Source organism: Aegilops tauschii, chromosome 4 (assembly GCF_002575655.3).
Source record: "Aegilops tauschii subsp. strangulata cultivar AL8/78 chromosome 4, Aet v6.0, whole genome shotgun sequence".
In the NCBI taxonomy this organism is placed as follows: Eukaryota; Viridiplantae; Streptophyta; class Magnoliopsida; order Poales; family Poaceae; genus Aegilops; species Aegilops tauschii.
In genome coordinates this window covers 464080078-464103787 of record NC_053038.3, presented here as the reverse complement: position 1 = coordinate 464103787, position 23710 = coordinate 464080078, and the positions used below count along the sequence as shown (strand labels likewise).

Genomic DNA, 23710 nt, shown 5'->3' with positions numbered 1-23710 from the left:
GGCTTCAGCATCCTCTGCTCTCTTCAATAGAGCCGCCTTTTCGGTCACCCAGCCGCTTTTATCAGTGTTGAAGTTTTGCTTAAGCTGCTCAATGTTCTCTAAAGCAGTCTTCAGTTCTGATTTGGACTTGGATGTCTCAGATTGCTGAGTTTTAATGTTGGCCTTCAGATCATTGAGCTACGAATCCTTCTCAATCAGTTCAGCCTGTGATATAAACAAACATGGAAGGTATTATGAGCATGATTATTTTTGAAGTCCCAAGCACAATACAAGTATTTTCCTTGGCACTTGGGGGCTAATGTCTATCGCCCTTAAGAACTTTTCGAAAGTCCCAAGCATAGTACAAGTATTTTCCTTGGCACTTGGGGGCTAATGCCTATTGCTCTTTTCAAAGACGAATTTATATGATGACTCGGGTATAATGATATGATCTGGTTTACCAAGGTTACATGTTGAAGTGTTGATTTATCAATGTTGGTAAGTCCCGGTTTAACTATGCTAGTTAAACCGACCCTTGGGGGCTATGGATGCGAAGTTCATTACTGCTACTTAAAGTCCCGACTTAACTTGATGATTCAAGCCGGCCCTTGGGGGCTACTAGTGATGATGTTCAGTTCTTTATGGCTATTGGAAAGTCTACAGCATATTCCATCCTATCATATCCTATAGACTTGGCGGCTGATAGACATATAATTATGAAGGGAATAATCATTGGACTACCTCATAGCATTCCTTCATCAAATTGATTAAGCCGGCTTCAAAATCACGGGTGGTGTATAGACGGTTCAAATAACCAAAGTGGATTTCTTGGGCACTGAACTGGGAGTAGTCTTCTAAGTCTGCTTTCCACTTGCCTTTATCAGCAGCAGAAATTTCCTCCTTAGCGTTGTGCTTGGATAAGGCAACCCGGCACGGTATAACCAAGCCCGGTGATGATGACATCGTCAGCTTTATCTTCATTAGGTTTGATGGGGCTTGGTGGTTTAGAGATGACCGGTTCAACATCTATTTGATCCATGGTGACGTCGTGCTCTTCTGATGGCGGGTCATCAATGGTGGGTTCAGCAATTGGATGAGAGGATTCTGGTTGTTGTCTTTCCGGCACAGACGGGTTGGAGTCGTCAGCCTGCTTGTTCAGTTTCCCCTTTTTGCTAGGTTTGGCCTGGCCACTGAGAATAAGAAATACACAGATGTCAGCATATTAATCAGGCATGAATTTTGAATGATTGAATATACCCTTACCCAGGCACAGTCTTGAAAGCTGGAATTTGAGTTCCCATTGAGTTGTCGGAGGAGGAATGAGATGTTCCCTGATAATTTGAATCAGATGGATTAAGAGGTTGACGGAAAAGACCCGCCTTGGGATAATCTAAGTCAGAAATGTTTGAAACCTCTGGTCGACATTTGCGAGGTGACCGGGTGTTCTGTAAGCCGGAGGATAAAACTCCACCGCCACTGTTCCGGGTTGTGCGGCGAGCTTCATGTTGCTGTTTCTTCAAAAGAAAGTTGGGATCCAAGTGAGCTAAAGGGTGAGAAAATCTTGCTTTCCGGCTTGCCTGTAGAGTTTTTGGTGTTGGCAGAGGGTCTGAGCTGGAGGAAAGAGTAATTACCTCTGCATCATCTGCACGGCTGGCCTCTGCTTCATCCTGATAATAATCATTGTCAATAACACGTACAAAAAACGAGCCAAGGGAATCAAGTTCTACCTCCGACTCGTCATCATCATCTTTGTCATCCAAATTGAATAATTCGGCAGTGTTGGATCTCTTCTTAGCAGGCCTTTTGGTGGCCTTATTCTTTGTCCGGGTTTTCTTTGTTTTTTCAGGCAATTTCTTGTCCCAGAAGTGTGAGTCAGCCTGTAAACATTGAATGGGTACGAGCAAGCAGCACAAATGAAAATATGAGTCAAGTATGAGCTGGAGTCAAACTTACATCTGGCGGCTTATTCAAAACGCAGAAAGGGACCAGTCCAACTTTACTGCAATCTTCTAAGCTTTCATTCAACAAAGTCTTAGTCATTTCATTGATGTATTCTTCAGTCATTTCGGTTTTACAGTGATGCTGAGGATCTGTTAGCTCGCCGGTATACTCACACATTAAACCGGGCCGGATGCTTAGAGGCAAGACTCTCCAGGCGACCCAGCAGCGAACTAGATCAATTCCGGTCAAGCTGTAGGCCATCCGAGCCCGGATCTTTGCGAAAACCGGTACATATTTCTTTCGTTCTGTTGTGCTGATACGGTCCGGAAGATGATGTCCGCTACTAAGCTGGCTGGCGCGGTAACCCGGCAGGGAGTTCTCTCCTTCTAGCGAAGTATCTTGGCAATAAAACCAAGTCTGGTTCTAATCTTTGGGGTGACTGGGCGGATTAGCAGCTGCGAAGATAGCCTCTTTCCGACGTTGTATGTATATGCCGCCTAGTTCAAGGCTAGGTCCATCTGTGAATTCATTCTGTCGGTTCAAGTAGTAGAACTCTCTGAATAGTTTTACGGTGGGATCCTGTTGAAGGTACACCTCGCAGAACACTTGGAAATTGCAGATGTTTGAAACGGAGTTTGTTCCGATATCTTGTGGATGAAGCTTGAAGAAATGCAACACATCACGGAAGAATCTTGAGCCGGGAGGGCTAAAGCTCCGGTCCATATGATCCATAAAAACCACCACTTCACCATCTTTGGGCTCAGGGCGAGTTTCATTACCCGGAACCCTCCGGTGGATGGCTTCTTTTTTGGCTTAAACGCCAGTCTGAACATATTTTTTAAGTCTTCCTCGATGACCTGGGAAACAACCTAGTTGCAGGCGGTGACAGTCTTGACCATCTTCGAAAACAAAGTCCTAAGGAAAGGAAATATTACCGGATTAAGATCATGCTATTAAACCAGACTATTGACTTAAGGGTAAAATGCTATGAACAGTTGACAGATTAAGCCTGGGAAGAGCCTTGAAGTGTTGGCAGCTTAAAAGGGGACTAATGGTACCTACCAGATTAAAAAAATTGCTGCTAAGCCGGACAGAGTCTAACAGTCAAGATATATGTTGCAGAATTGGTTAAACCGGAGATATATTGTCGGGTCAGGCAAGTTATAAAGCGTATGGTGGTGGTTTAACAAGATTTAGTGTCTTATGATGGATCACGATTTGCGGTGTGAGCTGCCATGGCAGTTATGATACTTCAAATTTGGCTAAGTGTTGGACAAACAGGTTTTGCAAGATGGAGCAATTATTTTGGATCTACCACAGTTCAGAAAAGGCAGTAAAATTCTAAACCTAAGGTGGCGGCAGTGGAAAGTGTGGATGTTTCAATGAACCGCCATATGTGTATGACTTGTTTTGTAAGGCAAGCGTAGCTAGTCACCAAGCCGTACACATTATGTATGAGCCGGTCGGGACTCCGTGAGCCGCCGGACGTCAACCTGTGTATATAGAGGGACGACCCGGCGGCGGTTTAGGGCAAGAAACAAGAGATCGCGAGATAGGTCAAGCGTATTCACTCCCTGGTAATCGAAACTCAAGAAATACAATCCCAAACTGGAGTAGGCCTTGTTACCTACATCGCGAGGGGCCGAACCAGTATAAACCCTCTGTGTCTTGTGTCCCGATTAACCCCTTTAATCTAACCTAGTTGCGATGGCTCCACGACTAAGTCCTTCCGCTAGGACATCTGCCGTGACAATTCCACGACACTTGGCTTGTCATCGGGGTTGTGCATGATTTGAATATTTTGTGTGATTAAGATTGAGCATAGCCAGACTATATGATTTTGTAGGGATATGCTTTCTTTGGCCATGTTATTTTGAGAAGACATAATTGCCTTGTTAGTATGCTTGAAGTATTATTGATTTTATGTCAATATTAAACTTTTGTTTTGAATTTATGGATCTGAACATTCATGCCACAATAAAGAAAATTACACGAATAAATATGTTAGGTAGCATTCCACATCAAAAAATCTGTTTTTATCATTTACCTACTCGAGGACGAGCAGAAATTAAGCTTGAGGATGCTTGATATGTCTCCAACGTATCTATAATTTTTTATTGTTCCATGATATTATATTATATGTTTCGGATGTTTTATGTGCATTAATATGCTATTTTATATTATTTTTGGGACTAACCTATTAACCTAGAGCCCAATGCCAGTTCCTGTTTTCTTTCTCGTTTTTGAGTTTCGTAGAAAAGGAATACCAAACGGAGTCCAAACGGAATGAAACCTTCGCGATGATTTTTCTTGGACCAGAAGCCAACCAGGAGACTTGGAGATGAAGTCGGAAGAGCCACGAGGCGGCACAAGGACGGAGGGCGCGCCCCCTTCTCTTGTGCCCCCCCCCCATGACCCCCCTGACCTAATTCTTTCGCCTATATGTTTCCAAATATCTCCAAACCACCAGAGGCATCCATGAAAAGACTTTTCCACCGCCGCAACTTTCTGTACCCGTGAGATCCCATCTAGGGACCTTTTCCGGCACCCTGACGGAGGGGGATTCGGTCACGGAGGGCTTCTGCATCAACTCTATTGCCCTTTCGATGAAGCGTGAGTAGTTTACCAAAGACCTACGGGTCCATAGCTAGTAACGAGATGGCTTCTTATCTCTCTTTGATTCTCAATACCATGTTCTCCTCGATTTTCTTGGAGATCTATTCGATGTAATACTTTTTTACGGTGTGTTTGCCGAGATCCGATGAATTGTGGATTTATGATCAGCTTATCTATGAATATTATTTGAATCTTCTCTGAATTCTTTTATGCATGATTTGATATCTTTGTAATTCTCTTCGAACTATCGGTTTGGTTTGTCCAACTAGATTGGTTTTTCTTGCAATGGGAGAAGCGCTTAGTTTTGGGTTCAATCTTGCGGTGTCCTTTCCCAGTGATAGTAGGGCAGCAAGGCACGTATTGTATTGTTGCCATCGAGGATAAAAAGATGGGGTTTTCATCATATTGCTTTGAGTTAATTCCTCTACATCATGTCATCTTACTTAATGCGTTACTCCGTTCTTTATGAACTTAATACTCTAGATGCATGCTGGATAGCGGTCGATGTGTGGAGTAATAGTAGTAGATGCAGAATCATTCCGTCTACTTGACACGGATGTGATGCCTATATTCATGATCATTGTCTTAGATATCGTCATAACTTTGCGCTTTTCTATCTATTGCTCACCAGTAATTTGTTCACCCACAGTATTATTTGCTATCTTGAGAGAAGCCTCTAGTGAACCTATGGCCACCGGGTCTATTTTCCATCATATAAGTTTCTCTTTTCCATGATACAAGTTTCCGATCTACTATTTTTGCAATCTTTTACTTTCCGGTCTATAAACCAAAAATACTAAAAATATTTACTTTACCATTTATCTGTCTCTATCAGATCTCACTTTTGCAAGTAACTGTCAAGGGATTGACAACCTCTTTATCGCGTTGGGTGCGAGTTGTTTGATTGTTTGTGCAGGTATTGGTGATTTGTGCGTTGTCTCCTACTGGATTGATACCTTGGTTCTCAAACTGAGGGAAATACTTATCTTTACTTTGCTGCATCACCCTTTCCTCTTCAAGGGAAAAAACAACGCAAGCTCAAGAAGTAGCAGAGAGGTGGAAGGCGACGACAGCGGCGGCAAGGTTAGGAGCGTCGCTGCGATGCTCGAGTTAGGCGGCGAAAATCAAACATCATGATGAAGACCGGGCGCGTACAATTGTGTTCTCGTGCTTAGGAAGGCGTGCGGTGCATACCACGTAGAAGTCGACGAACGGGGACGACAAAGTGGACCGCGTGCCGCGACGCTACGGCTCGAAGGGGCGACGCAGCGGCAGTGTGCGTGTCGGGGTGATGGTGGAAGTCCTTGGGGCGGTGGCAAGGACATTTAATAATGTTTATCACTTTCAAACATCGTCCCCAAATTTCAAAAAATTTCATGTATTCAAAAATATGTTTGTTGATTCACACAATGTTCATGCATTTGAAAATGTTCGTCAAAAACAAAAATAAATGTTCATGCATTTAGAAATTCTCAACTTTTAATAATATTCACCAATTAAAAAAATTCACAGATTTATAAAATAAATCACGAGTTAAAAAAATGCTCACAACTTCACACAATATATGGTGAATTTCTACAAAACTGAGTGCGAATACAAAAAATGTTTGCGAATTTGATTTGATTTGATTTGATTTATTCTTTTTTCCATGTTTTGATATATATAATTTTATTTAACTTTTATTTTAAATTCCGTTTACTTCTTTTTTTTATTTTTCCGAATATCTTTCAAATTTGAACATTTTCTAAATCATTAAACTTTTTTGAATGACCCAGCAAGAACCACAATGCGCCCCTCGCCCTGTTTGACCGACCCATGAGCGGGGTGGGACGTCCCCTGTTTTCTTTATTTTGTTTTTTCTTGGACCCTGATAAATGCCACACGTGTGCCATGAAATAATTCCGTCTACACATGTGGGCTGAAGGAGGTCGGACCAAACACCGTTCTAGCACTCATTGTGACATGTCAGACTTTTTGTTTCTTTCACATATGCATGCAAACAGAGACAAAAAATAGATGATGTTAACGGTTATCTTTTGGGTTTTTCAAACTTTAAAATATTTTATCTCTTAAATGAAAAACTGACTGAAAATACGTTTCACCATCAAATCCGTCGCGGCGAAGACATCAAAACTAGATCCCATATCGATACGTTTCAATGATATGTTTTGGCGGTCAAAATTTACCATGTCTATTGCATTAAATTGTCATGGTGTTTTCACTGAAGTTGTCATGATATGTTTCAACTATTTTTTGTTCTATGTTTAAAGTAACATGTTATAAAAAGGGAGTTAAGAAACTAAATTTGCCATGATCAACGACATAATTTATACATGATTCGTAATTAAAAAGGAGTCCGTCGTTAATTACTTTAAAATGCATCCTCAATGACTCAAATTTGCCATGAATGAGAAACTAAAATTGTCATGGTTCATACAAAATAGTTTCCATGGTCAAAATAGTAGATTTGCCATGGTGCAAAATACTAAAATTGACATGATCTATAAACTAAAATTGCCATGATGAGTTACTAAAAATTGCCATAATTCATAAATTAATTTTTTGTGGTTAATTACTAAAAATTGCCATGCTCAATTAATAAAATATGCCGCGAAAATTAATTGAAATACAATGGTATCTTTAAATCTAAAAGATGAAAATTGGCAACTTTAGTGTAAACACTATGACAATTTCAGTGTAACAGCATGCCAACTTTTTGCCCCCAAAAAAAGTTGCCGAAACATATCAATATGAGATCTAGTTTTTTAAAGATCTCTTCGAGGTGGACTTAATGATGAAAACAAATTTCTAATCAGAATTTTTATTTAAGAGATAAACTAATTTTAAGTCTGAAAAAGCAAAAAGATTTCGCTGATGTCATTTGTTTGATGTGATAAAATGGATGGTAATGAAGACGTTTGGACCATGTTGTTTCGTGCAGCACGTGTGGCACTTATCATTTGGGTTTTTCTTTTGTATTTGTTTTCTTCTTTAAAATAATTTGGTATTTCAACAAAGAAAATCAGGAAAGTTGCGAGTTTTGAAAAAAAAATTGTGAAATCATAAAATGTTCATGAATTGCAAAGTTTATTTATGATTAAGAAAAATGTTCGCATATTCAAAAAATGTTCAATAATTTTACATTTTTTCGACTTCATAACAATGTTCCTGATTTTCTATAATTTTTAACTGAAAATTTAAAATTCTCATTAATTTTTAGTATTGTTTCCAATTTTCAAGAAAAGTTTATCTATTAGAAAAAAGTTCAATGTCTCGAAATAGTTTGCCAAAAACAAAAAATTGTTCTTGAATTTAAAACTGTTATCAAATTTTAAAATATTTGTCAATTCAAAACATGTTCATGAATTCAAACAATATACTATGAATCTGTAAGAAATGCTTGCAAATTCAAAAAATGTTCCACGATTTCAAAAACTATTGGCAAATTCGAAAAATGATCACAATTGCAAAAATTGTTCAAGAAATTAAAAAATATTCATGGTTTGGTAAAATGTTTTTTATTTCAATAAATGTTCGTGTATTTGAAAAATGTTCATAATTGATAAAATATTTAAGAATTTAGTTAATATTCATGATTTAAAAAAATGTTTTTGATTTCGGAAAATGTTCGTGTATTCAAAAAATATCCATGAATTCAAAAAAATACTCCCGAATTTTAAAGATGCTTGCAAAATTGGAAAAAGGGAAATAAAATTTAAATATAAGGAAAATATTTAAATATATATATATATAGTACGCAAAAGGCAAAAATCTATTTTTTAAGTAAAATAAAATAATGGTTCCGGAAGAAAAAATAAAAAGAATAGGGCATGGAAAGGATAAAAACTAGAAGAAAAAGGTAAATAAAATGAAAAGGATAAATTTAAAATAAATAAATAATATATATATAGGAGCATGGAATAAGAAAATTGGAAAATGATATTAAAACAAAAAAGTAGAAATTAAAAATAAAAAATGAGAAAAAAGGAAAAAACCAAAAGAAAAACTATATGAAATAGAGGACATGCACGCCGGTAAGGTATGTGTTGCGTCGTTACTTGATGATCTGTCCGCCGAATAGGGCTAGCCGCCGTATGGCAGCTGCGGGTGCTGCAATGATGTGCCGCAGAGCTGCGAGGGCCGCGGTCGCCAGTGCCGCGACAACGTGCTGTGACCGTTTGCGCCTATGCTGCAACGGCATGCCGCAGGCGCACCCAGTTCCAGGGGTCGAGCGCCTGGAACAGGTGCTGCAAGGCCGGCTGGCGGGTGTGACCGTGCAAGCTGCGGAGGGTGCCCCCCTGTTGCTACAAAGGAGGGTGCTGGAGCAGAAGGCCGAGCGGCACCGGCATATGTGTCTCTAGTCGGTCGGCTGCTGCCGTCTCGGGCATCGACGCTGCAAGCCGCAATAGGGGTTATGCAAAGGAGGTGTTGGAATAAGCCATGACATCTGGTGCAGTCGGGCTCGTCGGGTGCGCGGGACGTGCGGAACGCACTGGTGCGGTCGGGCGCGTCGGGTGCGTGCGGGACGTACAGAACGCGGCGAAAACATGGCGAGAGTGTGTGTCCATGTTTGTGTTAGCGCGTCCGTAGATAGCTATGCATGCGCGTCGTGCGTGCGGCCGTTAGCGTAGCTAGCTAGATGTGTAGCGTGTGCGTAACGTGCACGCATGAATGCACGGAGCTGTTGGGGAGCCCCGCGTCGTGCGTGGACGCGGGCGGGCCGACCGGATCAGCGCGCGCAGGCGGAGCGATGTGGGCAGCATGCGTTCGTGTGGGTCATGCATGTGTGGGCGTTGCGTTACCTCGTGTATAAAGACTAGACGATGTAGTCACTGAGGAGTGTTCTGGAAGGAAAAAAAGGCTGTATGTGCAGCTAGGTGTTCGTCGCCGGAAAAACTCCAGTGTGCCATGTTCCTTCTTCTACCTCTAGTCTTGAGAGAGAGAGCTGCGCCAACATTTGGTATCAGAGCTTCGGTGCGATCCTGCCGGCGGCCATGACGCTCGTCCACACGCTGGCGGTGCGGGCGCGATGTCGTTGCAGCTGCCGCCATTGACGACGATGAACTGCACCGCTTGGGCGATCAAGTCGGAGGCTATCCTTGACGCCCAGGGGCTGTGGAGTGCGGTGGCTCCGGCGGAGGGCGCGTCGGTCGACGCCGGGAATAGCAAGACGACGAGGGGGGCGATGCTGGGGGCGTTGTCAGAGGACTTGCTGATGCAGGTGGCGACGAAGCCAACCGCGAAGGAGGTATGAGACTCCCTCAAGGTTTGCTTCGTCGACGCCGATCAGGTGCGGGCGGCGAGGCTCGGGACACTGCGCGACGAGTTCGATCACATGCGGATGGACGACGGCGACGAGCTGGACGACTACGCCGGGAAGGTCAGTGGCATGGCGGCGAGGTACGCGATGCTCGGGTCGACGCTCGACAACAGCGCCATGATGAAGAAGTTGCTCGACACCGTGCCGGACCGCCTGTACGCCGCGGTGGCCGGAATCGAGCAATTCTGCAATATGGAGGAGATGGCTTTCGAGGAGGCACTCAGGCGACTCAAGGCTTCGAGGAGCGGACGCGGCGGCGCGTGCAGGCCGGCGGCGAGCACGCGGACGGGCAGCTGATGATGATGGCGGCACAGTGGGCGGCTCGGGAGCGACGGCAAGGCGGACGCGGCTTCGGCGACCACGACAATGACGGCACGGTGAGCACATCGTCGGGCAATGGAGGGAAGCGTCGTGGACACTGCTACAAATGCGGGGAGCACGGGCACTTCCGGTGCGAGTGCCCCCAGCTGCGGAAAGGACCGGCGGCGGAGCAGGCTCTCTTGGCCGACGCCAACGTCGACGACGACAGACTTCTCTGGGCCGTGGCTTAGGGGATGTGTGTTGGAATAAGCCACAGCTTCTGGTGCAATCGGGCTCGTCGAGTGCGCGGGACGTGCGGGACGCATTGGTGGGGTCGGGCTTTTCGTGCGTATCAGATGCGCGCGGAATGTGCGGGATGCAGCCGATGCGTGGCGAGGGCGTGTGTGTCTGTGTTTGTGTTAGCGCGGCCGTAGATAGCTATGCGTGTGCGTCTTGCGTGCGGCCGTTAGCACGAAGACATCGTAGGCGCCTCGTCGTCGACGGGAACGTCTCCTCACACTGAAAGCGCATCGCCAAAAATCCTGAAATAAATCCAGGAATAATGCGAGCACCAGGACTTGAACCCTGGTGGGCTGGGGATACCACTGCCCCTCTAACCATCCAACCACAGGTTAGTTCACACGTAGGCGTTGCGTTACCTCGTGTATAAAGACTAGACGATGCAGTCGTTGAGGTGAGGAGTGCTCTCGAAAGAAAAGAAAAAAGTTGTATGTGTAGCCCGGCGTTCATCGCCGGAAAAATTTCAATGTGCCATGTTCCTTCTTCTACCTCTAGTCCTGAGTGAGAGAGAGAGAGAGCTGCGCCAACAGGAGGGACGATGCCGGTGCCACGGTCGACGCTGCTGCAAGCCTCAACCACGCTGTTGGGTGGTGCCGGGTCGCTACAAGGGAACGACAGAGCTGGATTAGGGTGCTGCATAGGAGATCGGCTGCTGCGGGCGAATAGCTCCCATGCGACATATTTGAGTTGAATTGTCTCTCATGCGACGTCGTTGGTTGTAATGGCTCTCATGTGACGTCTCCCAGCGCAGAAATAGCTCAAGCAAGACAACCCGTTTACGCGGCTAGTTGGCTGTTAGTTAGGCTGAGGTTTGGTTAGGACACTGGGGGTTATGTGCTCTGACTGGTGGGGTCCACCTAGGGCCACGTAGTCAAGAGTCAACCGTCCACGACTTGACCGGTGACTGTGTGACCGTGCTCGACTCGCCCGTGCTGGACTGGGCGAGCGGCGCCGCCGTAAGCATCTTCTCCGGCAGTGGTTTCTTCTCCGTGGTGGTGGAGCGCATTTCTCGGCAGCGGCAGAGCTATTGCGAGTGAGCCTGAAACCCTAGTCCCACTCCCCAGAATTTTGGGGGATCTGTGGCCTCATGCTGCCCCTCTGTTTCTTGGCGATTTAGAATCTCGATTGGATCTGGGGGCTGTTTCTTCTCCGCGGCCCGGTGGTGGAGCGCCTTTCTCGGCAGCGGCTATTGCGAGTGAGTATTTTCCAAACTCTAGTCCCATTCCCCAGAATTTTGGATAAATATGTGGCCTCATGCTGCCCCTGTTTCTTGGCGTTTTAGAATCTCGATTGGATAGGAGCGCGGGGGCTGAATGAGATGGAGCGAGGAGACAGTGCTTCAAATCGGTAATGCCGCCCTCTTTTCTCTTTTAGCTGTTATCGAACTCGATTTGGTAGTGACTGTCGCTTACACTGCTGCCGCTGCCTGCCATTGACAAAACAGGGGAGGTTCAGGTTCTGCCACCACATTCGCAATTATAGTGGAATTTTTTCCCTGTAAAGCCAAGCTCAGTGATGGTAGTGTCCAAGACATTGATAGAGATACCACCGTGAGGTTGGATGTCGAATTTGCAGATGTTGATCCCCAGGAATTGGAGAGCATGAAGGAGAAGGCTGTGGGCAATTTGGTGGAGAGTATTGTTTGGGGTCCAGAACAAGAGGTATCTCTGCAACGTTTCGATAACTATAATGATGAATATGTGAGAATTGAAGATGGAGAATACATGGTTGCTGAAATTGATCAGCAAGAAGGGTGGGCAAGCAAACAAGTAACATTTTATGCTGAGCTAATTGATCTGCAAACTCATTCCAGAGCTGGTTATGTGCCATCAAAGATGGCTGCACAGGTGGAAGATAATGAGTGGGTTTCACAAAAGAAGATGTTGGCATTGTTGACTAAACTGACTGTAGTAGCTGAAGATACAGGGATTGATGTAGATGGAGAGGAGGGAACCCATGGTGCTAGGAAGATTGTTGTTGACTGGAATGTAGTAGAGTTGAATGAAAAAACAGATTTGGTCATTACACCAATATCTGACATTGATATGGCCGAAATGTTTGGCATTCAAGTTGATGACAAAGATAAGGAGAAGGATGACAGTTCTTTGCCAGCTGATGGTAACACATGCTCTAGAAATGCAAATGAGGATGAAGAAGAGCTGATGAGAGAGGTTGCAGATGATGTGGATGATGCAGATGATAATGAGCTGGTTTGTTTGTATGACAAAGAGAACCCAGTTATTGAGGTGGGAAAGTTGTGGCCAAGCATGAAGGAGTTTAGGATGTCTTTCAGGACCTATGCAGTGAAAAAAGAGTTTGATGCCAAGACTATGTGGACTGATCGAAAGAAATTTTATGCTCGGTGCAAAGGTTATGATGGTGGTGGCAATCCTTGCAAATGGTACTTGTCTGCCAGACTACAACCTGATGGAAGTACAGTAAGGGTAAATCAAATACCACACCAGCATACATGTATGACCACTTCACAGAGAGTTTCAAAGATGACATCACAGCTTTGGGTTACAGAGAAGATTACTCCTATTTTAGCCAAGACTCCAAACACTACTGCAAAGAGGCTTAAAGTTGACTTGGAGAAGCTGTACCCCATCCAGCTGCAATATACCACAGTGTGGAAAGCAAAACAAAGGGCCATGAAATCATTGTATGGTGACTGGGCAAATACATTTAGGATGTTGTATAGTTTTAAAGCAGAGGTGGAGAAGAGGTCACCTGGAAGTGTGGTGGAGATAGATACAGAGGTAACAGAGGATGGCAAGGTTTTATTCAGCAAGTTTTTTATGTGTTTGAAGCCTTGCATAGATGGATTCAAAGCAGGTTGTCGTCCATATTTGAGCATAGACTCATCTTTTTTGACTGGAAAGTGGAATGGTCAGTTGGCTGCATGCAATGCTCTAGATGGACACAACTAGATGTTCCCAATTGCAATAGGAATGTTTCAATCAGACAGAGGCATCATGGATATGGTTCATGATGCAACTGGAAAGATGCATAGGGCCAGTTTCTCCTTTGGCCATCCACACAGATGCATGTAAAGGGTTGGAAAATGCAGTAAAAATGTTTTCCCCCATGCTGAGCAGAGGGAGTGCTTTGGACATATGTGGATGAATCTGATAAAAAAATCAGAGGAAATGAATTTGGGCGCATGTGGCCAGCAGCAAGATCCTACACCAGACAGACACATTCCTATCACCTTGGTAAGATACTGGCATCATGTAGTGATAATGAATTTGCTTCATGGTTGAACACCCACCATTCTCTGTTGTGGTATAGATCAGGTTTTAATACTGCCATAAAATGTGATCATATCAATAACAACTTGGCAGAAAGTTTTAACAACAAAGTGAAGGATTTGAAAGACTTGCCTGTGCATGACATGGTGGACCAAATAAGGATCATGATCATGCGTTTGTGGGAGTTGAGAGGAAAAATTGCTAATATTTTGGAAGGGGACAAGCTTCCAGCAGTGGTACAACAGGTGGTCAACGGGAGTAGAAATCTTTCACATATATCTGTTGAGAAATCTTCCTTGTGGGGTGCTTAAGTTAGAGATACAAAGAGTGGCAAGAGGCATGTGGTAAATACTGAGTTGCGTGAGTGCACTTGCCAAGAGTGGCAACACACTGGAAAACCATGTGAGCATTCCATACTTTTTTTGGCATCTAAACCCAAGTTAAATATGCACCCATATTTGCATGAGTATTATTTAGTACAAAAATTCAAAGCTACATATGCAAGTCCAATTCCTGCACTGACTGACCAATCTCAGTGGCCTGAGGTGGAAATAGAATTTAACTTGTGTCCCCCTGTCACTAGAAGAAAGGCTGGGAGGCCAAAACAGAGCAGATTCAAAGCTTGGTTTGAGAAAGGTGGTTGTAGTAAGAAGGGGAAAAAGGAAAAGGAAAAGAATGATAAGCCCAAAAGGGCTGAAAAAGGTAACAAAAATAGGTGCAAATTGTGTGAGGTACTTGGGCACAGAGTTGGTTCATCCAAATGCATCTACACTCCTCAGAGGCCAAAGTATGTTTATGTTACTGTTTTTGCAAGTTTTTGATTTTGCTACTTGTTCTAGTATCTAACCAAGTGAAATGCTTTATTTTTTTAGGAGGAAGCGTGCAGAAAAGGCCCCACCTCTTGTTGTTGAACAATGCTGGCCAGTGAAAAAAGCAAGACTCAATGGCTTTAGAAGGAAGAGCACTAAGCAGATAATGTTTGGTGACAAAGATATGGAGCAAAATGAAACTGTTACTGCTGAACATGAGCTAAGTGTTTCTGTTTTGGACGATGTGATGCATACTCAATCTGTTTTGCAGGCGCTAGGGCAATATGAAACTGTTGCAGATGAAGCAACTATAGTGCTACCATGCGAATTTGCTTTGACAGTTGTGTTGCCATGTTTGGACGTTGTGCTCCCAAATGTTGAGTTGCAAACTGAAGTAGTTGAACAATGTGTGCCATCTACTCAAGCTGCAGAAGTGCAAACTGAAGAAGTGGGACATGGTGAGGTGCAAAAGTTGAGGGGGCCTAGTGGAGTTGGCAAGAAAACCAAGGGGCCAAAAAGCAAGAGCATCAGCATCAACAAACTATGCGCCGTGGAACCAAACGGTGGGAAAAAAAGGAGAAGAAATCGAGTGGTAGAAAGAAGCAAAAGAAATAGAGTCGAAATCATTCAAATTTGATGTGAAAACTTAATTTTGTTGTCATTTGATGTGAAAACTTATGTTCTTTCATGTGAAAACTTATGTGCTATGATGTTGATTTGACTTGAAATAAAATTCAAATTTGAACCGACATTCAAATTTGAACCTATCTCCAATATTTTTGGAGTTCATTTGTTTGTTCTGTGATGTTGCATTGTTTTATGTACTACTATGCACTTTAGTTCATAAATACAACCCTTTTTGTGAAGTCCAACTCATAGTTACTGAAAATGTTGTCCAAACAGGCTCCAAAGTAAGGGAAAACGACCCCATTTCTAAGCAAGTTTTTTCAACCTTCTCAAAATCACCCAAAAAGATTTTCTTAGCTTATATTATACCTATATAGGATCAATACGAAGTCTCACCTTTTTTTGAATAAGTATTCATATTATTAATTTATTTTTGAAAAAACACCCTTTAATACAAAGTCAGCAATAAAACAAGTTTAAAAATTTAAAATAAAAAAATAACTTCAGATCCTCCTTAGTCACTCCAAAATGAAGCTAAGGTGAGGTTTATGATTTTTTGCATTTTCAAAACCTCAAACCCTCTTCTCACTCCTTTGAACTCTATGCAACCTCAGTCGAGATAGTCCAATTTGTGAAGGTTTTTTCATGCAAAGATCATTAGATCAAGTTTATCATTTTATATCATAACTATGTAACATAACAAGACTATATGCGCAGGTTTTTCATTTTTTAGATTTTTTTTTGAATTAGTTATACACATTTGAATGTTCAGTCAAACCTTTCAAAACCCCGTTGACTGCCTCCAAAACCCATGTAACCCTAGCGCCAAACATCCACCGTCGATCTAACCCTAACGCCAAACTGCGGCCGTCGGATAGGCCTTCTAGAAGGATTCTGCGGGGGCGATCCGTGGGAGCCCTGATTCTCCAATCTGATTGGCCACCGTTTTTTTCTCTGACGAGCAGATAACGTTGAGCGGGGGAGCATCTCAGTGACCGTTGGGCCGAGCGGATCGGGCCCGGCAGAGCCTGGCGTGCGTGCGCACGGCCATCGAGAGGGGAGGATGGGCTGCATGCGAGAGGGTCACTGACATGTGGGTCATCCCTGTCCCATGCATGCCATGCAACGGCATCGCAGCCTAGCTATTCTGTGCTCGTGAACGCTGGGACACAGCCTAGCCCTTTGCATGCGGGCTTGCATGCACGCATCGACGCAGTAAAGCAGCGGCAGGGGCGCAGCGTATAGGTACGTCGCATCTAAGCTATTTTAACAAATGCATGTTTGAACCTGAGACACGGGACGGACGCGTCGGTGGTGCAGCTCCTTTTTCAGTGTCACGCGCGGATGAACGGGCCTGTCTCCCACACGGCGTCACCGCCGATGCAAGTCCACGAAACGATGCATCTCGCCTGTGCCGCCCGTGCCTCTTTGGATGCTCTGCCCGCCGTTTTTGAATTAATGCCCGCAATTACTTATGCCAACACGAACGGAGAAGAGAAAACGATCGAAGGCATCGTGTACATTGACTACGGCTGCAACGCGGCTATAAAAGGGCACCATTTCCTCATCCCTCTCACACTCATCTCTCAAGCCTCCTCCGCTTCTTCGTTTCGAGCCAAATCCACCACTCGAGCCACCATGCAGTTCTACGACCCTACCTACCGTCGCCCTCACACCGTGCCAGAGAGGGAGTACCCGGCCGGAGTCATCGTCGAGAATAGCCTGAGGGTGTGGGCCATCTCAAGGTGGAGGGGCCCTAGAGAGTTGACTCACTTCTTCCTCCAAGCCGGCTACCGCCACCTCCCTCCGGGCACTCCGCCCATGTTCCACCTCCACGAGCAGTACGATGGCGACGCCAACGGCATCGTCATCGGCCTCTACGTCACCTTCACCAACCCCTACGACGCTCACCACCTCCTCGGCCAGGTGTTCTGGTGTGGATGTGAGTTTATCGCGTTCACCACCTACAACATCTTCACCAACTTCCACCACATCTTCCCCCACCCCAACGGCATGCACACCCTCCCCTACCAGATGCCGGAGAACGACGAGTGAGGGGCGCCGGCTAAGGAGGGGCCAAGGAGTTATTCGAGTGCGAGTCTTTCTATCTATCTAGCTTGTGTTGTGTTGGTTGGGGCGCGTGTGCCCGTGTCTTCTAGCAATATGTCTAGTTTTAATTATTTTCCTTTCATGTTTTATGCACTATATGTTGTAAGGGGATGCCCCTCTATATGTTCTCTAAGGGGATGCTACTAGGGTACCCGATGCCCCTCTATCGTGCTGTCTATTAATGTTTTTTCGGGCCTAAAGTTTCTCCATTGCATTTTATTTATGTGGCCATGTGAACTAAAAAATGCACTAAAACATGATCCAATCATAAAAGTTGTTGTTAGCACGTGTCTAGTTAATTATCTTCCTTTTATGTTTTATGCACTATATGTTGTAAGGGGATGCCCCTCTATGTTGTAAGGAGATGCTACTAGGGGCACACTAGATGTCTTCTTTTTCTGAGAGGGGCACAACCTTTTTCGCTTGAAACACACGAGTAAAAACTTTGAAAACACCATAGCACAAATCAAAAAAAAATAAAAATGGTGCTTGGTTGAAATAAACTAGTACCAAACAATTGCAACTTTTTTGGTTCACAAAGACTGCAAGTTAGACTGCTAACTAGAACCAACCTTTTGTTTTAGGCGAAACAACACGGGACCCTACCATCGGACACGATAGCTTGTGCATAAAAATAGCTCAAATAATTATCAGATGAGTTATCTCAAAAAAGGTGACTGCAGGAAACTTAAAATTTGTGAAATAACCTAAAGCCAAAAAGATATATCGATGTCAATGACCGTGTGCACTTTTTTTGCACTAGCTACACTTCTTTTATCAATGGGCCTGGATATGTTCTATTCGGCCCTGCTTAACTTCTATATGTCCTGGCCTTTTCGGGCAACTGTGGACGAACCTTTTTTTCCTTTTCTCCCTCTATCACTGGAACTGAAACTGATGACGAACTGAAGAACTGAAAAAACGGGGCCGAAACAGAGTGGAGAAGACATGTCGAATTCGTACAGCGCAACACTTTTATTCAAACATCCATATCATTACGATTACAAATGATGCCCAATCTATTCACTTACGACTAATTATCATCACATAAACAAATGTGAGAGCAATTACACAAACATAAAGAAGTCCGGCCATCAGCCCCATCAAATTGCCCTGCTTCTGCAATTCAATGAGTTTCTTCATCTGCTTGTTCAGCTTCTTCAGCTCTGCCGTCACTCCTGCATCCCCCACAGTAGCACCAATGGAATTGGCGCCCCCAATGGAATTGCCAGATCCAGGGGCCCCAGATCCAGACGGGCCCGATCCAAACTTCTCCGCCTCTAACGGTAAATCGAGCTCCCATGATGCACCCTCCAGTTGAATCCGCTCTATGTACTCATCTAGCCACTCAAAATGGGTGCATTGCTTCAATTTCTGAAATCGGAAAGATGAACCCTAAATCCCAAATCCGATGAAAAATATGAAATTGGGAGACAAAAAACAAAACTGGCATATTGAGAAGTAAAATCTCATCTTTCCCTGCTCTGGTTTGCTCTCGCATTTCACGAATTCCCGCCCAAGGTTGCCATTCTTGTCGGTCGTTGTGACTAGCCGCTTCAGGGGTGCGGTACGTGGGCATGCAGGGCACCTTGTCATGGGCACTGCGCCATAGCGCGGCCATGAGCGGCGGGAGGCTGAAGCGGAGCTCGACATTGCTAGGTCGCGGCCCGGAACGGCGTTGCTGCGCGTCGTCGCCGGAGAAGAAGAACAACAACGGTCGGGGAGGGGGGAGGATGGGAAGGCCGCGGTAGGGCTCGGGTGCTGCACGGCTCGGTGTCCTCTTGTACCAATGTTGAGCTGGATAAGTTAGTGGGTCCCACGCTGGGTCCCGCTCACCTGATTCGAGTTTTAAACATGTGTCTTTGGATTAGGCAGCAGTGTCGCACGGCAGCTATTTTTTCCAACGCAAATGTCGCATGAGAGCCATTTGAACCAACGATGTCGCATGAGAGACAATTCAACTCAACGAGGTCGCATGGGAGCTATTTGCCCGGCTGCTGCAGCGTGGCGGGGATGACGAAGCGGTGCGCGCGTGGTCACTGTGCGAGGCGTCGACGACGATGCGCTTACCAATCCGACGGCCACATGCGTGATAATCGAACGGCTGGTGTAATCGAACTTCGAACGTCGACAACGGCTGCACTGGGAGGGTGCCATCAGTGGCGGCGCCCACCTCGCGCCGGCTGCGGCGACCACTCGAATCCGGGAGAGATTCTACTTACTCTGCTACAAAAGGGAAGTGTCTGTGGCCGGGGCGCCGGCCGAACCGTTGCGCCGGTCGCGCTCCGTGCGTTGGATCTCTTTTGATCCAAGGACGCTGCTTTGCGCCACGTGTTACCAGATCGCTGGCCTTTCTATTTCCAGGCGACACGTGACCTTGTGGGACCCCAGCTAGTGCCTTATCTCTTTCCGTCCACTACTTTTGTTTCTTCCCAGCGCAATCCTCATCCATTCCCCCTCATCTCTCTCGTAAACAAGCCCACATCCTTCATTTTTTTCCAATCCCGACGATCTGCTGCTCCGGCGAGCGGTGCCCAGAGTTTTCTGCTGAGGTGAGGAGTGGCCGTTGCGTGCTAGTAACAGAGCCACTCGCTGTTGCGAGCGGTGCCGGAGCTGAGCAGGCTGCAGCCAGCGCTCGTCGCCAAGGGCGCCCGCTGCTGCGAGCGGTGACCGGAGCTGAGCGGGCTGCAGTCACGACAGTGCTGCAACTAGCGCTCGTCCCATGGCCGCCCACAGCTGGGTTCGCTGCTCTCCATGGCCACCACAGTAGGATTTTTGCTACAACCATGTTTTGCTTTTGCTGGAACGAGCCAAATTTTTTGCTACCACCGTATGTGTTTTTTGTTGGAACCAGCCCTGATTTTTGCTACTAACTTCTTTTGATTTTGCTGGAACCAGCCAGATTTTTTGCTACCACCGTATGTGTTTTTTGTTAGAACCAGCCCTGATTTTTGCTACTCCCTTCTTTTGATTTTGCTGGAACCAGCCAGAATGTTTGCTACCACGGTATGTGATTTTTGTTGGAACCAGCCCCGTTTTTTGCTACTATCTTCTTTTGATTTTGCTGAAACCAACCAGAATTTTTGCTACCATCGTATCTGATTTTTGTTGGAACCAGCCCCGAATTTTGCTACTACCTTCTTTTGATTTTGCTGGAACGAGCCAGAATTTTTGCTACCACCGTATCTGATTTCTGCTGGAACCAACTTATTTTTTGCTACAACTTCTTTTGATTTTGCTGGAACGAGCCAAAAATTTTGCTACCACCGTATCTGATTTTTGCTGGAACCAACTTATTTTTTGCTACAACCAGACTCTGCAGAATCAGAGAAGTTGCAACCGCCGGGGCGCTGTGTCCAGCGAACCGAAGTTGGGACATAGGTGAGGGCGGCGACCAGCGGCGACCGACGGTGAGGGTGACCGGCGGTGAGGAGGCGAGGCGGTCGGCGCGTGCGGGGGCGTCAGCGCGTGCGAGGCGGGCCTCTCCCTTTCCCGTGCCAGAGGTTAAAGATAAGAGGTTGGGGACGAATGGATCTGACGGCTCGGGGGGCCAGATCTGACGGCTGGGGTTGGACCGGCCCAACAGTTGGGCCGGCGCACCGGCGCAGATCGTTGCCCTAAAGAAAAGCAGTCCAATCCGGGCTCTGTGTCTGATGAGCCCACGTTAAGGAAACGAATCCGAGTTCGTGTGGGATTGCAGGTCATGTTTCCGTCATATATGTATGTATAGTTCGTGCGGGATTGTTAGAGTAGTCCCAAAATCCAATCCGCCGCCGACGACCATGGGTTGGTCAATCCCCGCCTCCTCCTTCCAGCCCCCCGCCGTGATTCGCGCCGGCGCCCGCTACGCCCCCTGGGTTCTCCTCGACAGAAAGGCCTACTTGGCCGTCCGCGACAACGCCACCACCGCCGAAGCCCTCACCAGCACAGGCCGCACCGTCAAGATCACCTTCTGCCTCGCCGACCCGCCCGCCATCTCCCACTTCTGCGTCCACGGCCCCGAGTTCCGGCGCGGTGACTTCGCGAGCGAGCCCCTGGTCGTCTTCTCGGCCAAGGATCTTGTGCTCCTCCGCTTCGCCTTCACTGTCGGCCGCCTCGAGTACTTCGTCTACAAGGCCGGCCGCGGCAAGCCGCCCTCGCTCACGCGGATTCCTCGTACTCCTCCTGGCACCGCCAACTCGTTACACAAGTGCGTCTTGCCGTTCGACGACGACGATGGGGGATTCCTCATGGCCGATCTCTTCATGACGAAGCTCCGCTCAGACTACCAGCTCCAAGTCTTCTCTTCCAAGACGGGCAAGTGGACCATCACGCCGTTGCGGTTGCAAACATCTCCCGGGGTCAGGGAAGAGGACCTGCCCGGCCCTCGTCTCGACAAGGCGATCGCGCTGGGAGGAGGTGCCGTAGGCTGGGTCGACCTCTGGCGCGGCATTCTCACCTGCAACGTGTTTGACAAGAACCCCGTTCTAAATTTAATCCCGATACCCAAGCTTGCATACTCTAATGAGGAACGGAGAGCTGCCCCGCGGCTGGTCCGGGATATCACCTGCTGCAATGGTCGCATCAAGTTTGTCGAGCAGGAACTTCGGTTCAAAGTGTCTATTATTCCTAGAAAGACTCTGGAGGATAATGTTGATAGCTTCGACATCATCTTTGATCCTCGGCCGCTCTCCCACAAGGAGGAGGATGACCGTGCCAAACTCGTGCTAGCTGCTGTCTGTCTTGGTTGGAAGCTCCGAACATGTGATAGGCATACCACCAGGAACGACGATTGGCACAAGGGGCACACAGTTGATATGGATGCCATCTCGGTCGACAACCCTGACCATGCTAGGTTGCTCCCACAGCTCTGGGATGCCCAGGCCGGGAAATCAACTCTGTGGGATCTGTCTTCAACTTACCCCACCCTAGGCATTGACGATGACGACATTGTTTACATGATGACTAAGGTAAAGTTTCATGATAACAAGGCATGGATGATCGGTGTCGACCTTGCAAAAAGGGCGGTGGAAGTGCTCATACCAGTTTCTTCAGAGAGAGTCGGTAATTTCAAACCGGACATGATCCTCGCCTGTGAATTCTCCGAATATCTGAATGCAACTGCAAGGTACATTTCTTTGGTTATTATATTTGCATATAGTATTTCCGTGAACCTGGTAACACAATATATAAATACAAATTTTCAAACTAACAATTTCCTATATATCTGACATGTCTACTATCTTAATATTTGCTTTAGCTCATCTCAATAGCGAGGAGAGGCCTGGACCATCCTCCTGTCTGCACTCTCTGCAATCAATGCCCGGAATCTGTCGACCACCTGCCCATTTGCACGGGAGATCCTGTTCTGGTTGTTTAATCCTAGACTAGAGGCCTCACATCTCTTTTGCCCCTTGATACAATCAGAGAGTGGTGGTCTTCTCTACATGATCGTCTGCCACCCAGGAAGAGGAAGGCGATAAAAGTGGTGAGCATCACGGGGATGAGGAAGATTTTTCTCAAACGTAATTCACGAGTTTTTCGTAACAAAGCAGAAATAATCGACCATGTGACCAATTTAGCAATTGAGGAGAGGTCAAGCTCTGGGAGAAGGCGGGATTTAGGGAGTAATTAGAGTTTCTTGGGCAGATGGCACTTGCCACATTCATATAATCTTTCTTGTTATTAGGCTCCTTTTCCAATCTTAATGAAAACGACGGACAATCTACGTTGCCAGTTTCTTGAAAAAATGTATTTGCTTCAGGTCATGTAATGATGCAACAAACGTGCACCAAATGCGGTGCATAATTGTCATCTTTCACCGGACTGTATCTGAAAACATTATGGTACACTGTGATCATCTCAGCCTGGAAACATGTACAGTATGTCCTCGTCTAAATGGAAAATATGAGGCATCCATTGATTAGATAAGCCGAGTTGATCACTCTATGATGCAACTGATATTTTGCCTCTGTATGGCCCATCTATCAGATAATACATTTAAATTGGTCTTTAGATGTTTCGTGCATGTGTCAAAAAATTGATCAAGTGGGAAGGTTTTGTTCCTACTGTGCTAATGCGGTAGAGTAGACAGTTTCTTAATTTTTCTAGACTAAACCTTTGCTCCGATCCAACGATACACTGGATTTTTTGGGTTAATATTAATAAATAACAAAGATTCAAAATCACAATGCTACTATAATTGGCTACAACACAATTTGTCACAAGTCATAAATCTTGAAATACCCGCAAGCGCACGCGCTTATATCGTTTTTTAGAATATGCATCAATTACCACCGTGCTTTATACAGTAGAAAGCAAGAACTCGGCCACTCAAGATACAGGGTGTGCATATTAGAAAACAAAAGCGAGATAAAACATTTCCAGAGCACTACAACATCCCACACACCAAACATATATTTTTTTCAATTTTACTTTCACGCTGGAGCATATACAAACACGAGCAGGAGATGCTCAAA

The 23710-nt window shown here is 45.7% G+C and overlaps 1 protein-coding gene across 2 annotated transcripts; it reads left to right on the top strand.

Annotated features, from left to right (window-relative positions):
* The first annotated feature begins 19684 nt into the window (after positions 1 to 19684).
* LOC123493552 (uncharacterized) lies at positions 19685 to 23159 on the top strand. Of its 2 annotated transcripts, none has more exons than XM_073496948.1 (3): positions 19685 to 20258; positions 20371 to 22359; positions 22492 to 23159. In XM_073496948.1, the coding sequence occupies exons 2-3, from the start codon at positions 20975 to 20977 to the stop codon at positions 22502 to 22504; spliced, it is 1398 nt and encodes a 465-aa protein (XP_073353049.1). In that variant the 5' UTR covers positions 19685 to 20258; positions 20371 to 20974; the 3' UTR covers positions 22505 to 23159. The 2 variants fall into 2 exon arrangements, with proteins under 2 accessions (XP_073353049.1, XP_045083188.1); XM_045227253.2 differs by having other exon boundaries at positions 19701 to 20018; positions 20566 to 22359.
* The last annotated feature ends 551 nt before the right edge of the window (positions 23160 to 23710 follow it).

Excerpts from the sequence above, each read along its gene's own strand:
- LOC123493552 (XM_073496948.1), top strand. The coding sequence starts at position 20,975 with ATGTATAGTTCGTGCGGGATTGTTAGAGTAGTCCCAAAATCCAATCCG.